The sequence below is a fragment of the Littorina saxatilis genome, linkage group LG5 (assembly GCF_037325665.1).
Source record: "Littorina saxatilis isolate snail1 linkage group LG5, US_GU_Lsax_2.0, whole genome shotgun sequence".
Classification (NCBI taxonomy): Eukaryota; Metazoa; Mollusca; class Gastropoda; order Littorinimorpha; family Littorinidae; genus Littorina; species Littorina saxatilis.
Genome location: NC_090249.1, coordinates 54,780,650 through 54,797,786, shown reverse-complemented (window position 1 = coordinate 54,797,786; position 17,137 = coordinate 54,780,650). Strand labels below are relative to the sequence as shown.

The 17,137-nt window shown below is 41.2% G+C and overlaps 1 protein-coding gene and 1 non-coding gene across 2 annotated transcripts in view; one reads left to right on the top strand and one right to left on the bottom strand.

The window, feature by feature from the left end:
* LOC138967453 (cysteine-rich protein 2-binding protein-like) overlaps positions 1-15,404 on the bottom strand; it is a 30,691-nt gene extending 15,287 nt beyond the window's left edge. The window contains exons 1-12 of the mRNA XM_070340001.1: positions 15,231-15,404; positions 11,530-11,644; positions 9,587-9,718; positions 7,764-7,906; positions 7,191-7,354; positions 5,732-6,104; positions 4,817-4,969; positions 3,499-3,763; positions 2,828-2,993; positions 1,555-1,647; positions 1,276-1,344; positions 601-710 (exon numbers count right to left, since the gene is read on the bottom strand). Of these exons, the coding sequence (XP_070196102.1) occupies positions 601-710; positions 1,276-1,344; positions 1,555-1,647; positions 2,828-2,993; positions 3,499-3,763; positions 4,817-4,969; positions 5,732-6,104; positions 7,191-7,354; positions 7,764-7,906; positions 9,587-9,718; positions 11,530-11,644; positions 15,231-15,330 (1,883 nt within the window). The 5' untranslated portion in view covers positions 15,331-15,404. The remainder of the gene's footprint in view (positions 1-600; positions 711-1,275; positions 1,345-1,554; positions 1,648-2,827; positions 2,994-3,498; positions 3,764-4,816; positions 4,970-5,731; positions 6,105-7,190; positions 7,355-7,763; positions 7,907-9,586; positions 9,719-11,529; positions 11,645-15,230) is intronic.
* Positions 15,405-15,639: 235 nt separating this feature from the next.
* Positions 15,640-15,711, top strand: Trnac-gca (transfer RNA cysteine (anticodon GCA)). The gene has a single exon. It is a non-coding gene; the product is annotated as a tRNA-Cys (tRNA).
* Positions 15,712-17,137: the final 1,426 nt, after the last annotated feature.

Below are 17,137 nucleotides of genomic sequence, written 5' to 3'. Positions count from 1 at the left end.
TTGGTACTGATAGACTGAATAGTGTCCAAGAAATATCCAACGTTAAAGTTTTCCGGCCGGCCGGCCAGACGGCCGGCCGGCCGGCTGGCCGGACGGACGGACGGACGACTCGGGTGAGTACATAGACTCACTTTTGCTTCGCATGTGAGTCAAAAAGCCACCCACTTTTTGAGGCCAATTTCTGACTGCACGGATTTTTCCTTATGTTTTATGCTTATGCTTTTATTAAATCCACCCGCTTAATATAGCCCCTTTTGTCCTGCACCAAGGTGACCTTATTAAGCGGAGTCTACTATATATATACAGAACGCATCAACACAGACGCATACAAATACCACCACCACCACTACACAAGCTTTTATGCATACATGTGAGCGTGCGGGCACACACACATCTACACAAAGGCACACATACACAACTACACACACAGAATCAGACAATGTTGCAGTCAGGCAGCCAGACTGACAGGGAAACATCCAGCCAATCATAAAGGCAGACATACAGAGACTGGGTAAACATCAGAACAGAAAATACAATAAAACCATCCACCAACTGATCCAAACGGTTTTTATAAGAAAAAGAAAAACTTCCCTTTCATACCTCATGGTATAAGGACTTGTGATTGGCTGCAGCTGATCATCCTCAAAGCCAACCAGACGTGTTCTGAATGATGTGTGCTGGACTACCACATCACCTCTTCTGTGCCGCATCTGCAACACATTTCATTCAACGATCTTCAATATTTAAACAAAATCATCACTGAAGAACAACTGATGCCCATTTCGTGCAGGCAAGAAATGATTGCTTGGCAAGTAAGCAAGGGTGCATATAAAACGATTTTGTGCTAGCCAGGCAACAATTTAACACCACTGGTTGATAACGAAAGAGTGGTCTGCAGTCATCAGTGAACAGCTGTGCAGCCGCCATGTTTTTGGGCGCAGGGAGCCCTTCTTCAGGGATGATCGCCTGCGCTTGCCAAATCCTAGCCTTCCTCACGACCAGCAGTCCCAAAGAAACGCTACTTCCTAGATTCACTCGTCAAATATCGCGATTTTTGTGACTGAGGTCTGCCCCAGTTCATAGTTCACTACATTTGCGTTAATCAAAAGAAAATGCGTGTATGATCTACTCAACATGTGTGTATGTGCAAGGCTGTATGCCTGCCCATTTAAGAACTTTCTGTTCTTGGCATTTGCAAGATATTTTTTAGACGAATTCTTTTCTTTTTTTTAGACAGGTCTGAGTGTGAAAAAAATAAATCTATACATTACATACCAGGTACCTGTCCAAAGTTCTGGTAAATCCTTGAGGATGACTGCTTATTGGAGCCATATTCCCTGGGTCCTGCAAACAAAAGCAAGTTGAAAAATATACATAAATAGAGAATACTACAAGGCTTGCTGTGTTCTACCAGATTTACAAGAGTTGCTTTTTTAAATATTCAACTGCGACCAAAAGCGATCGAGGTCAAACTCTAAGTCATTGTGGTCATGGATTATTCAAGGTTAAACAAGGTTGTATTTGATAAGACAGGATGAAACACTGACTACATACCATGCTTTGAGGTCGGACTCCCCAGTACTTCTGAGCCAGTACAGTCATGGTGGAATCAAGGTCAAACACTGGTAACCCATTCTCCCGCTTCAGCTGCAAAAAGACAACGGGCAAGCAACCCTCAACTGAAGAGCACAAAGATAGAGCAGTGTTGTTCCAAGGCCTCAGTCTTCCGTCATTGACACATAATTTTTTTTCTGACCCCTGGCCAGTCAACCGTCTGATAGTTTTGACATGTATGAGGTCATCTGACAGAACAATGTAGCCAGGACATTTGGACCCACACATATTTTCAATCCAGGTCAAACTGACCTTTTTATCCTCTGAGTCTGCATGGGAACAACACTGATAGAATGGTGTATCTAAACACTTTTTTGATCTGAGATAATGGTACGTATGCGAATAATTATCATAGCCAATTTTTGCCATAGTGATTCATCTCTTACCTATTTTTACATATTTTGTACAACATGAGTAATTCTGAGTTAAAGTCTAAAATGGGACAAAGACTCCTCACCCCCCATTACTCTGTTTACCCCAAAACAGACTCACATGCACATTCAAGCAAAAATAGTCTGCCTCAAGTATTTTTCAATCACTTTCTATGTCCTGTCCCACAAAACAAAGTGTTCCTTACAAGGTTAAAGATGAAGAACACTTCAGGGCAATGTTGACGCAACGATTTGTCTTTTGGTCAGCCCATGAACGAAGAAGAGAGACCAACAACTAACTGAAACTTTGTCTCTTTTCCTTCTTTAAACATTTGCAAACAACCTCACAATTTGTTCTATAGCTCTATAGGGCGGGGATGTAGCTCAGTCGGTAGCGCGCTGGATTTGTATCCAGTTGGCCGCTGTCAGCGTGAGTTCGATCCCAGGTTCGGCGAGAGATTTATTTCTCAGAGTCAACTTTGTGTGCAGACTCTCTCCGGTGTCCGAACCTCCCCCCGTGTACACTACATTGGGTGTGCACGTTAAAGATCCCACAATTGACAAAAGGGTCTTTCCTGGCAAAATTGCTTAGGCACAGTTAATAATTGTCTACCTATACCCGTGTGACTTGGAATAATAGGCCGTGAAAGGTAAATATGCGCCGAAATGGCTGCAATCTACTGGCCGTATAAAATTTCATCTCACACGGCATCACTGCAGAGCGCCTAGAACTGTACCCACGGAATATGCGCGATATAAGACTCATTGATTGATTGATTGATTGATTGTTCTGGTGTTATGTCCGAAACATGTCCATATAAAATGTGCATCCTGACAGTTACCTTTCGAACAATGAGCTTTCTGCGCAGCCTGTTTCTGGCCTGAACAATCTGCTCAGCTTTCCATGGTGGGAGAGGTTCATCCTCTTTGGAGAGCGGCTGACATGTCATGAGTGAGTTGAGTTGTTTCAAAATGATGTTCTCGTCGTAGGGCGTCATTGGGTGAAGGCTGGGAAAATAACAGAAGATATGCATAAGCAAACTCATAAAAAGAAAAAACCCAAATAAAATGGTCAGCAGGTGACACAAGTACTGATTAAATCACGGTATACAACAACAACAACATTTCTCCTCTTGTTGTTTGAAAACAAAAATAACACAAAATCGGCCTTAGCTTTTGAAGTGAAAAGGTTCTATTTCAAAGACCAAACAAAGAGGAGTAAACTCATTGTCAACTCATCCTCATGATAATACAAGTTTCCCACCCTTTTAACCCTCTTCCCCCCCCCCCCTCTCACAGATAGTTACATTGGAACCCCCCTTTTAAGACCCCCCCCCCCCCCATTTTGAGACTCCCTCCTTTTTAAGACCCTGTTTTTTCAGACTTTGTGTTCATAACCTCAGTAAATGTACCCCCATTTCAATACTCCCTCCTTTTTAAGACTCCCTCCTTGTTAAGACCCTGTTTTCTCAGTTTGTTGGAGGTCTTAAAAGGGGAGTTTGACTGTACTGACTTGTTTGGAATGTCCTCCTCCTCTTCCTCATTCTTTTCCTCCTCCTCTTTCCTCCTCTTCCCTCTGGCAGATCGCTTGTGTCTCACAATACTCATCCTTTCGTCTTCCTCCTCTTCTTCTTCCTCCTCTTCCTCCTCGCTCTCCTCTTCACTTTCATCCTCGCTAGGGCCCTCTGAGTCTTCCTCAGGGTCAAGGTCATCTGGCTCGGACTTGCCGGAATGTTCTGAAGGTTGAGTGGATGAACCAGCTGCTTCTGTCTCTGTTGCTGGTGTGTGAAAAGATGTCCACCAATCAAAAACAAACCACTCAACCAACCAACAAAGGATATCTCAAATCTGTATCTGAAAACTCATCCGTGCCAGCTGTGTCCCCTGGATGTCGGAGAAGAGTAATTAACTTTCATTGTAAATTCTGCAAACTCGAGTTTTGTCATTTTTATTTATTGTTTAGTTTTTTTTGAAGGTCAAAAGTCGGGTCAGTCAGGGAACATTGAATTTGTTTTCTTGGCCTTACAGATTTACTTAATGGCAGGATGTGTCTATGGCAGACCCTCAGTCACTTTACTTTCTACAAGAAAATGGCTGGTAACAGAAGGAAAAGTTTTCTTTAATAATCAGTCAAATTAATAGAGCACCTTCAAACAAATAAAATGTGTTGCGAGAAAGAGGAAATAAAAAAAATACAGACAAACTTCAAAATGAGAAAAAAAACAAGTCAAACGTGCGCTGGTGACCATCTCTAGATAATGATCATCTGCCCACAACAACCACCCCAAAAGATCCCAGAAAAAGTTGTTGTTTTTTCTCTCTATAAATTCACCATTCCATAGCAACCAGCTGTCTGTAACAAGCCGAGAAAATGTAAGTTTTACGCCCTCACGGCAAAGCCATTAGGGGCATGTTACACGGGAAAACCCGGCTTTGTATGAAAATAAAAAATAAAAATGCAGGGGGGGGGGGGGGGGGGGGGGGGGGGGGGATGTAGACAGCTGGCTGCCGGCTGCTAGAGGAGACCTGAAATGGGCTAGGGACCGGGTTGGGTCGTCTTGGGTCAGTGCTGAAATGGTTACTTTATTGGCTGTTGGCCGAACAGACACCCGGGCTTCATATTTTTGCATGCATGTATTCGTGTTTCCAAGGCCTGAGGCTTTCGCTGTGACCCTGGGATCTTTATCGTGCGTATGTGTGCACACGGGGGTGTTCGGACACCGAGGAGAGTCTGCACAAAGTTGACTCTGGGACACACATCCCGCGCCGAACTTGGGTAAGCCCTTTTAGTCGGTCTTTATGGTGGTTGTTACGGACAGGCTTGACTGTACCTGTAATATTCTTCATAAGCTCATCCATGGCCGGTGATCCTCTCAGCTCAAGGTTGGAATCCATGACATTGGGGGAAAAAGAGCCAGGATCAATCTCCAAACTGGCATCACTGTCTGCATTGTCGATCAGCACTGAAGGGCCCGGTGACATTTCTGTAAAATACAGACCCTTTAAAAAAAAAAGAATTGTAAGCACCGCTGCCTATGTAAAGGGCTTCCTTAATTTAACTGAAGTTGGCTTCGTGAAGACTTCACAAAGTCAGTCACTAAACATTCAGCGCCAAAGCTTCTTCCTGCAGCCAGCTTGGTAGAAGTCAACTTCGCCCAATTAATGTCAAGCTTTAGCAAATACGTGTAGATCAATGAAGTTATGGATGTAAAGAGAGAAAAGATGTGTCCTAGATTTAAGGGTTAAGAGCATGTATATGTTACCGTGTGTCTGTATATTATCAGGGCTACCAGATGGCAGTGACTGCTTAATTTGAAGTAAGAAGTGATCAATGGAAGTGTCAGCATGTTTGAAGCTAGCTCTGTATTTCAACTGGGTACCAGGGTGTCCCTATCAAAGGTATAGGGACAAATATCAAAGTCCCTATGAATGGGTTCTTTGTGTAGTTCACATGCTTGCCGATTCCTTACTCCCAAAAGAAGTGCTGATTTTATGTGCGAAAGGTGGATAAAGGCGTTCCCCTTTCTTCCAATCACACAAAGAATGTGATCCATCACTTTCATAGAGTTGTATAGATTAATCACCACATAAGCTACTGCCTTCTATTCTTCACACCCATCCTCAACTAGTGAACATTTCTCTAATCTGTTCCCTCATCTATTTTCACAAACCAATTTTCTCCCACATTTCAGATAAAAAAAAGTTCTGATGTGTAATTTATAGCACAAATATGGGCTGGCTCTCACCTTCTTGCTTAATTTCTACAACCATCTCTTCCTTCTGTTCACTGAATGAAGCCTGACTGTCATTGTCCCACGTGCCATCTCCCTGAGTTGAACTCCGTGACGACTGAAACGAGGCCGACAGGTTGCTGCTCTCGGACTGGCTGCAAGCACAAGTCTCATCCAATGCCATGGCCTTCAGCGAAGACGTGTGAGATGTTCCAGGCACATGTTGTGCGCTCAGGTCTGAGAACGTATCTGTTGATGCAATCTCTGACCTGTCTGATGTCTTGGTCTTGATGGAGGATTGGAGTACGGTTTCTGAGTCAGTCTTTGTGTCTGCTGTTGTCGGAGCTGTCTCCAGACTGGCTGTTTTTTTCTTGTGTCCTGACAAGCCCTGATGAAGAGACAAATCATTACTTGAAATCGATACAGTGAAACTTTAAGACCTAATTCTTTTTTGTTGTTGAAAAAATCAGGTCTTAACTAAATTTACAGAGGTTAGGAAGAGAAAATGTGAGGAAACAAGGTCTTAAAGAGGGAGGAAGTCTTCAGTAGGGGGGTCTTGAAAGGAGGGTTCCACTGTACCCAATACACCTTCATGCAGAAAGGTCTATCAAACAGCCAGGTGACATACAAACAACCTCTGAAAACAGACTCTTTGTTAACCCAATACACCTTCATGCAGAAAGGTCTATCAAACAGCCAGGTCACATACAAACAACCTCTGAAAACAGACTCTTTGTTAACACAATACACCTTCATGCAGAAAGGTCTATCAAACAGCCAGGTCACATACAAACAACCTCTGAAAACAGACTCTTTGTTAACCCAATACACCTTCATGCAGAAAGGTCTATCAAACAGCCAGGTCACATACAAACAACCTCTGAAAACAGACTCTTTGTTAACACAATACACCTTCATGCAGAAAGGTCTATCAAACAGCCAGGTCACATACAAACAACCTCTGAAAACAGACTCTTTGTTAACACAATACGCCTTCATGCAGAAAGGTCTATCAAACAGCCAGGTCACATACAAACAACCTCTGAAAACAGACTCTTTGTTAACACAATACACCTTCATGCAGAAAGGTCTATCAAACAGCCAGGTCACATACAAACAACCTCTGAAAACAGACTCTTTGTTAACACAACACCTTCATGCAGAAAGGTCTATCAAACAGCCAGGTCACATACAAACAACCTCTGAAAACAGACTCTTTGTTAACCCAATACACCTTCATGCAGAAAGGTCTATCAAACAGCCAGGTCACATACAAACAACCTCTGAAAACAGACTCTTTGTTAACACAATACACCTTCATGCAGAAAGGTCTATCAAACAGCCAGGTCACATACAAACAACCTCTGAAAACAGACTCTTTGTTAACACAATACACCTTCATGCAGAAAGGTCTATCAAACAGCCAGGTCACATACAAACAACCTCTGAAAACAGACTCTTTGTCAACACTTACAACCAGCGATGTCCTCTTTGCCTTCAGTTCACTAGCAGCAGTGATAGAGAATGGCTTTGAGCGCCGAGGTCTCTTGTGTTCCAGTATGTTCTTCTCCACATCCAAGTCTGCTGTAACCTCACAAGCATTCGCCTGCTTGCGGCGACGCTGAGCTCTAGGCACGTCTGCAGACAGAAGAGTGAAATTTAATTTGGTATATACCCCGCCCCCCCTCCCCCCCTTAACAGCTCAACATAAGCAAGATCATTGCAGAATAAGATTGCAATTTGAGAAAATGTGTACGTCATTTTAATTTACTCCAGATGAGGCCTCCCCAAAGCGTTTGTTCCCGATGATAAGGTCAAGAAAATTAGTTTTGTAATTTTTAATCAATCTAAAGAAAAATAACTTTCCTTGTAAAGTCTGCAAAATTGAGTTTCAACATTTTCATGTACATTTGAAGGGTAAAAAAAAAGTTCCAGGGTCTGGAGGAAAAATTAGGGTCAGTTATAAAATCCGAAAGATAGATTATTACTTGGGCTAAGCGTAGGTATACTCAATGACGTACAACAACTGAGAGCTGCGAACACTTACCAACATTGTATACAGGTGGTTTCATTTCTGCCAGTTTCCACCATCCCGAGCCCCCCAACTCAGCTGTTCCAGAGACAAAGTATTGCGGACATCCGGCGGACAGAGTGCCAGCAACGGTACCAAACCATGTCGTGGTCTTTTTCCTGTTCAGACATGAGACCAGCAAATGTTCAAAAAGTAGGAAAGTGAGCCGGGGTCCAGGGGCAACGCCCCGGTAGGGGGTTCAGGGGGGCTTCGGAAAATGAATGTTAGAATTATAAAGGCCATTTTGGGGCCTCTCCTGATAGCAAAAAATGAGATCATGCCTTTTTAAAAAGCTATAAAACCCACAAGAATAATATGTTTTAGCATTTTAAACAAAAGTGTGATTTATAACAATCACACACACACACAAAACTTTCCCCTTATTTTTTCAGTTGCTAATGAAAGAGGAAACACCCGACTACGTTCTCATCAACTAATTTCGGTGGTGCACTCGCCCTATCGCAAAAAGAAAAAAATGACAAAAGTTGGTTTGCATTTATTTTATAGAATTCTCGCGACCTGGCGAAAAAAATGTCGATGCACCTCTAGCCCTATGTATCTGCTAGTGGTACCGGTCAGTATCGTCCACAACCAACCACTCAAATCGACGTACTTTGCCGTAACCTGACCCTGGGGTCCGGAGCCAAATCGCCGACCGGATTTTTGAGTGGGCGTGGTTTGCAGCGAGAGTTATCTTTTCCTAGCTTGCCCCATGCATAGATGCTACACCAAGTCCGTATTTCACCAAGCAGTGGCCGTTGTCGCACCACGTGCACACGGCCTGACCGGGAATGGATATCTTGGCGATACTGTCGCCAATGAGCTGGCGCCTTTCTTTCTTGTTGATAGTGACAGTCACTTCTTCTGACAGCCAGTTGGCTTTCCACTTGTTTTTCACACTTTAGTGGTCGATCGTAAGAGCTTCCACAGCCGACAAAACAATACGGAATCCAGACGCCATGATGCTACCTTTTTCACCTTCGGCGTTTGGAGATCGGCAGCCAATCAAAACAACCCACAAACCGCCATCGGTGAATAATTAAGCCCCGGCGATAATCGTCGGAGATCGACAGCCAATCAAACGCGACCCATGATACTACTATGGGTTCATGCGAGTGCTGGGGTGCGAATGCACTGACTTCAGACGCAGACAGCTTCAGCTGAACGGTTCATACCACCATCTATGGGTTCACGCGAGTGCTGGGGTGCGAATGCACTGACTTCAGACGCAGACAGCTTCAGCTGAACGGTTCATACCACCACCCCCCTCCCCCCTTTTTTCTCAACGAATTTGCATCGATCTCAAGAATGGTCTGTGAGCTAAGGAAAATATCGGAATTCCGATAAAAATCGGACCAGTCCCATATCTGCCTGTTGAGCAAGTTTTTTTCCCCTTGTTACTGCTTCATACGTAGCTCAGCTTAATAATTTACATTTTGTTCTGCTCCCTTTATGGCAGTCATTACAGCAGCTATATTTCTTTCTTTTCACCGATATATATCTACGCAAACTTTTCCGTTGACTGGGAATCTAATGAATGCCATTTTCAATGATCCAGAAGTAGATTATAAAGAAAAATCACAAGGAAAAATAGTGTACACACTACTCTGTTGCATTGAAAACTTGCTTAATTTCTTCCCTGACAATCACAAGTTTGAAATTCAAGAAGATAACTCAACAAACAAATACAACAACAGAGAGACAGTGAAAAAAAAAAAAAAATAAAAAAAAAAAGAATGAAAAGCCAGAAATATTGAAAGGAAGACTTAAAAAACTAAAAACTAAAATGTTGTGCTCACTTTTGAGGCCCAAAGATGATGGACCAGTGCTTGTCAATGAATGCACAGATGTGTTCCTTCCAGCGAAAATAACCGCATTTACCCCCTCCTCCCAGCTGTAGGTTATACAACGCCAGCTGCACTGTCTCCTGCCTGTTACAAAAAACAGGGAACAGTCAAACATACACACACACGCATGCACACACACATACAAAGGATTATGTCCGCAACCCTCCTCCAATACTGGATGCAAACTCATTTCAAAGAAGAGACAAGATACAACAATAACATTTTACATCCTACATTACCCGCTATTACGAGCTAGTCGTGTGACAGAGAGTTTTCTTGCACACGAGACTGTAGATGTTTCACGACGGCTTTAGCCGGAGTGAAACAGCAGCAGTCGAGTGTGCAAGAAAACTCTCTGTCACACGACTAGCTCGTAATGGCGATTATGTCTCACAGCTTCAACAGAGGAGAGAACAAACACATTTTGCGTACTCACGCTTGATAAACCTAAACACAGGAGCAGCCATTGTGGAGAGATCTACTTTTTGACGAAAGTGACCGAACAACTATAAATGACGTCTCGGTATATGTGAATGACGTCACAGTCATCGTCACAGTCTGTATCTTTTGAAGCATTGCAATCTTCATGACGTCTTTCTGTGTCTGCATCCGCGAAATGTTTGTTCTTTCCGGGATCTTTGTCATCTATGTTCATAACTCTGTCCTTCTAGATTCAGACTAACAGGCCTCCTGAGCGAGCCACTTTCCAAGGGCAGCTAAATTCGCGTATGGAAACAGTACTGTCGTCTGGGATGCCGTTTTCAGTATTCTCAGCGTTGAAGAATTTGTAAAGAGAAGAAACGATAACAGCAGGAGAAATAAAAGTCGTGTGTGCATTTTGGGGTTTTTGGAGGGACGATTTCGAGTTTGAATCCGTTCTTGCACATGCTCCAAAGCGTGTAACATACAATCTTGCACACGTTTGCTTTAGTAGTGCAGACCTGGGAACCCCTGTTTTGCACTTGGAGTATTCTCAAAAAAACTTGGTGTATTTTCAGAAAAATGAGCGTACTCCACACAGCATATGAACATCCATGATTAAAGCATGCTTCACACGCGTCCGTCACACCATTGATTAATTTTACCTATACATTTAAAACAAATGCTTTTTTTTCAATGTTTACCGACAAAAACTGTAATCATGTGTCAAAATACTGGATCGGCTTCAAGATGGGCTTGTGAAGAAAAGTAGTATAGGAATGTTTCTGGTCGTATTTTTTTCTCACTGACCGTACTGATCGTATTCTAGACAATCATGCGTACAAAATATGGCGAAATCGTATGGGTTCCCAGGTCTGGTAGTGGCAAAGAAGGAAAGCGTGTGACATTCTTTCCTACCTCACTAAGAAAACACATTAACTGTCTGTCCTTTTCTTTTACTAGTATTGAAGAATGAAGAGTAGCTGAGGCCACTCTTATTCTTAAACAAAATATGTAGCAAGCATAACATTATCATAAATATGAAATGTTGCATTCACATATCAAAATGTTATGCTTAACTTTAATGTTTCTTCTCAGCTCAGGGGCCACATGTCACATTTATTACCACATATAACCTAATTTAACACCTTCTTTGACAAAAAAACAACAACAAAAAACTGAAACAGAGCAAGACAGTCCCTTTTCCAGCCATGTTAGGCACACACAAATAAAAGTTGGTTTAGGGCAACATGACCAAAAAACATTAGGTCGGTTGGTCGGCTTTTTAAAAAATAAAATTTCATATTTATTTATAGTCTCAGTATGGTTTGCAAAATGTGCCAGAGTTGGGGTTTTTTGTTTGTTTTTTTTAGAAATGAAAAAAGAATGTTAAGGTCGGCGGGAAAAAATAGGGTTGGTTGGGTTACCCTTAACTAACATATATTCTTGTTTCGCTATATGAAAAAAAAAGTTACCATGATAGTCTGGCACGTTCATACTCCTCTTTGTTGTCACCAGCACAGTCACTGCACTTGAATTTATAGAAAGCATCTGCTTGCAGAGCTGACTGAACAGGATCCTTTAAACATTCTGTCATAAAAAAAGAAGAGGACATCCACGTTATTATCATACAAAGAAAGCACATTTTAAACATATTCTGCAGCATTCGAACAAATTAACACATCAATTAAATGATAAAATCAAATGATACAATAACAAGAAGAGCAAACGCTCGATCGAGTCACTTTCGCAGTTCTGAATATTATATGAGGCATCAGATGGACAGGAAGAAATTGCTATTCACAACACAATGAGTCACGTTCACATAAAATTTGAGCCCGGTCACTTTTATAGTTTCCGAGAAAAGCCCAACGTTAAGTTGTGTGTTGCCGAACAGAAAAGGCTAGTTATCTCCCTTGTTTTTCTGATAACGTTCGTAAAAGGCTACAGATGTAAATACTTTGATGTAAAGAATAATCCTACAAAGTTTCAATCACATCCGATGAACTTTGTCAAAGATATAAAATGTCTAATTTTTCCTTTGACGCTGACCTGTGACCTTGAAAAAGGTCAAAGGTCAACGAAACCATCGTTAAAGTGTAGAGGTCATTGGAGGTCACGACTAAACAAAATATGAGCCCGATCGCTTTGATAGTTTCCGAGAAAAGATATAAAATGTCTAATTTTTCCTTTGACGCTGACCTGTGACCTTGAAAAAGGTCAAAGGTCAACGAAACCATCGTTAAAGTGTAGAGGTCATTGGAGGTCACGACTAAACAAAATATGAGCCCGATCGCTTTGATAGTTTCCGAGAAAAGTCCAACGTTAAGGTGGTGTCTACGGACGGCCGGCTGGCCGGCCGGCCGGCCGGACAGACTAACACTGACCGATTACATAGAGTCACTTTTTCTCAAGTGACTCAAAAAACAAAACAATAAAAAACACACACACACAAAAAAACAACAAGAAGAGCAAACGCTCGATCGAGTCACTTTCGCAGTTCTGAATATTATATGAGGCATCAGATGGACAGGAAGAAATTGCTATTCACAACACAATGAGTCACGTTCACATAAAATTTGAGCCCGGTCACTTTTATAGTTTCCGAGAAAAGCCCAACGTTAAGTTGTGTGTTGCCGAACAGAAAAGGCTAGTTATCTCCCTTGTTTTTCTGATAACGTTCGTAAAAGGCTACAGATGTAAATACTTTGATGTAAAGAATAATCCTACAAAGTTTCAATCACATCCGATGAACTTTGTCAAAGATATAAAATGTCTAATTTTTCCTTTGACGCTGACCTGTGACCTTGAAAAAGGTCAAAGGTCAACGAAACCATCGTTAAAGTGTAGAGGTCATTGGAGGTCACGACTAAACAAAATATGAGCCCGATCGCTTTGATAGTTTCCGAGAAAAGTCCAACGTTAAGGTGGTGTCTACGGCCGGCCGGCCGGCCGGACAGACTAACACTGACCGATTACATAGAGTCACTTTTTCTCAAGTGACTCAATAAAAACAAAAAAACAATCAAGAGTAATGTTGAACTTTCGCATTGTAAATTTAGAGTTCACAACCTAGTGGCATTATTGATTATTTTTGATAGTCCCTTTTATCAAAACAGAGAATATTTCTCCTGGAAATAATTGACGGATTCAGCTCCAAAATTAAGCATAGATAATTAATTTGGTCATTTGATCAATGAAAATGACTGCCATGGGTATCTCCCTGTAGAGAAATGCATACATAGTTGTCTCCCTTCCTTTTTGTCCCAATGTTTTCCTTCTAAACCCCATGTAAATAAAAGGCCTCTGGACAGTTCATTCCGTAATTGCAATGGTATTTAAAAAAGCTTTTTATATTTTCAAGAGCAGGTTCTGCAAAATTAGAGGCTTAGAAAGATGGCAAAAGCTATGTACACACTCCCAGAGTATACAAGATCAATAGGTCTGTATTCACTCCGGCAATGAAAAGCTCTGTTACAACTCTAAGCCAATGAAATAATAATAATAATAATGATAATAATAAATGAGCATTTATATAGCGCAACATCATAACTTTACAATTATGCTCTTTGCGCTTGACACATTTAAAATTAAAACACAGTTATACAAGCATTTACATCTTCATTCATAGTCAGCAACGCTTAATTAAAAGCATACACCATCAAACATACATTACAAAAGATTCTTCCACTAACTAAGTAATAAAAACATGAATAAAATAGGTAGTGAAAACAAGGAATGCCCCTTACAAGTTGTTAGGAAGTAGCCAATGAAAAATAAATCTTCTTCTTCTTCTTCTTGTCGATCACTCAGAAAAAATCAATCTGAGGTATTGACTTCCGCCATTTCTTTGTCGGAGTGTACACGCTGGCAATGATGAACATTCAATCACAGGGTATACAACCATTTCTAGGCCGATACATACTCCAAGTGTGTTCCAAACTCCGACAATAAACTGCTGTGTAGCATCAGTTTTGTGTGTGTATTTGTTTGTGTGTGTGTTTGTCCCTAGCGTACTTTGATACTATGAATCGAAAGTGCACTGCGTTCATTCACAAGATGGCGTTGTATGACTGACACTCCGAGTGTTGATGCGGTTGTCTAGTCTTGTATGACTGACACTCCGAGTGTTGATGCGGTTGTCTAGTCTTGTATGACTGACACTCCGAGTGTTGATGCGGTTGTCTAGTCCTGTATGACTGACACTCCGAGTGTTGATGCGGTTGTCTAGTCTTTTATGACTGACACTCCGAGTGTTGATGCGGTTGTCTAGTCTTGTATGACTGACACTCCGAGTGTTGATGCGGTTGTCTAGTCCTGTATGACTGACACTCCGAGTGTTGATGCGGTTGTCTAGTCTTGTATGACTGACACTCCGAGTGTTGATGCGGTTGTCTAGTCCTGTATGACTGACACTCCGAGTGTTGATGCGGTTGTCTAGTCCTGTATGACTGACACTCCGAGTGTTGATGCGGTTGTCTAGTCTTGTATGACTGACACTCTGAGTGTTGATGCGGTTGTCTAGTCTTTTATGCACACTCTGAGAATGTAATCAATGTTACATCAAAGGCAAATTCGCCTCGCGACCGGAAGTTAACGCCGGAGTGTATACAGGGGTTGAATCTTGTATACACTCCAAGTGCGTATAGCCAGTGCGTAAAAAGGTAGCAGTACAAAACCGTTCCTGAACTTACAATAATATTATTCAACATGGAATAGGGGGGGCCTATAAATTATATCCTGAATAAGTTATGCAGACCCAAATAAAATAAAATGTTGACAAATATTGACGGGACGATTTATATGGGCTTCACGGCCTACTGCATTTGTCATCACAAACTAAACTATAAGTATAACCCAATCAAGGTCCAAAGTAGGCTTTAAGTCTACAGAGCCAATTCCATCATAACATCATCAAACGACAATGACCATTGCTTCCATCATAACATCATCAAACGACAATGACCATTGCACGGTGGACGGAAACTTGTCTCTGCATAGCCTTACGCTTGGGTGCAGTTTTAAGTCTAACCAAAGAGTATACCTACTGAATCTGATCACAGGTAGTCTTTCTGTGATAGTAGTAGTCCAGTGGACGACACCTTCGCCTGTGATCTGATCTAACCATCTTTACCATGCATACACTTCTCCATGCCAGTTTGCCACTTGTGTTTACCTGCGTGGAATCTCTTTTTGCACTCTTGACATTGAAAAGTTCCTGCTGGTTTTGACGGGTCTAGGCTCTCACAGTAACAGTCCCGAACCTCGCTGTCCATATTAGTGGACGTGTCTGGCTGAAACAAGCAGGTCCTTCGTGTGCGCACACCAAACCTTCTTTCTGTTTGCAAACCGGAAATTGAGAATTTATATTTAAGTAAGAGTTATCTTTTCCTGAAGTTTGCACACATTCACAGACAACTGTCTTTTTCATTTGATTACTCTTCCGAGCTTTATATACTTTAAAATAATAACCAATCAAATTGTAAGATTAACGAAAAAGTATTGTTTGGTTTTACCTAAATCGAGAAATATGACCCTAGAACGCTCTAGGTATTTGATTTTAAATTCTCATAGGATATGCAGATGGGGATATAGCTCAGTGGTAGAGCATTCGACTGCAGATCGAGAGGTCCCTGGTTCGAACCCGGGTGTCCCCTCATCTTTTTGTTCCTTCAGTATTCCATGCTTCCGACAACACTACTTTCTCCCATAATTCTTTTATAAAACTTCACAAGCGTTCATTTGCTATTTTAATACATAATTATGCAATATTTTGTTCATTTGTTCAACTTCCTGTTTTTTCCCCATCTTTGCTGATTTTATGAAACATCCACTGCTAAATACAATTGTAAAGAATGTAAATCACGCCGTAAGTAGAGGTTACATGCCGAGTCTCAGTGATTATTAAAAATAATGGTCGAAGTTAGCGGATCATGAAAAATGCGAGCTTTAGCGAGCTTTTTCATGACCGCGAACTGAGACCATTATTTTTTATAATCACTGAGACGAGGTGTGTAACCTCTTTATTCCTCCTTTCTTCAGTTATTCAAAGAAAAGAGGAGTTTAGAGAAAGGGGGAATGTACGTTCTGGCTCACCGATTCCGACAGACCCTAAATATTAACGCAAAATAGGCTTCTGGACTAAACTTTTACTAAAATGAAACATGCGACAAAATCAGAAAAATACTGCATAAATCCATACAAAAAAAATACAGTAAAGTAAGGTTGTTTTGAACCAATGCCGGGTCTGTCGGAATCAGTAACCCAGAACGTACATTCTCCCTTTCTCTTATACAACATTCTTAAGCTCAATACGCTCTCTCATTTACAAACTTTACTTCATATGTTCTTTCACTGTTAGAATTATATCTGATACATGCAATGTGACTGTCTAAACGAATAGTTAACTCTTTACAAGTGATTCTATTTTTACTTTTTCTTCCCGTCCTATTTGAATCCCCTTTTTTAAAAACTGCTTTTTCAGATCTTCTATATCGAGTGGCTTGTTATATTCAGCTCGTGTTTTTGTTTGAATACTTGCTTTCTTACTTTTGTAGTCATCAAAGTCTGTTTGTATCTGTTTGAATTCTTCGTCAGAAACTTTTGAATCTTCAAGTGCTTTACTGATAGACAGTTTTAGGCTAGACAATTTTGATGATGCAAGAGTGGAAATGGATTCGTGTTTTTCAAGCTTTTTCACAATTTTTTTCATTATAGCTGATGCTATAAATGATAAACCACCAACTGCTGCTGCGACACCACCTAGGATTAGAGAAACTGGAGTCCCTACTCCGGTAGCTAACAGAATTGTTCCCGTTACACCTGCAGCTGATGCAAGGATAGTAGAACCAGTGCTGGCATTAGAAAGGCTGTTGTAAGTTGTTGAGTACTTACGTCTAGCGCGAGAATATTTTTCTAATTCATCTTCTAGTTGTTTTTGTATATTACTAATGTGTGCCAGTCTGAATTGTTGACTTTCTGCTGCACTTTCATCAATATTAGGATAAAGCTTCACACTGCTAGTCATCTTTTTAATGCAAAATATAAAATATTTATCTTAATTCTCACTGGCCAGTGTTTCTG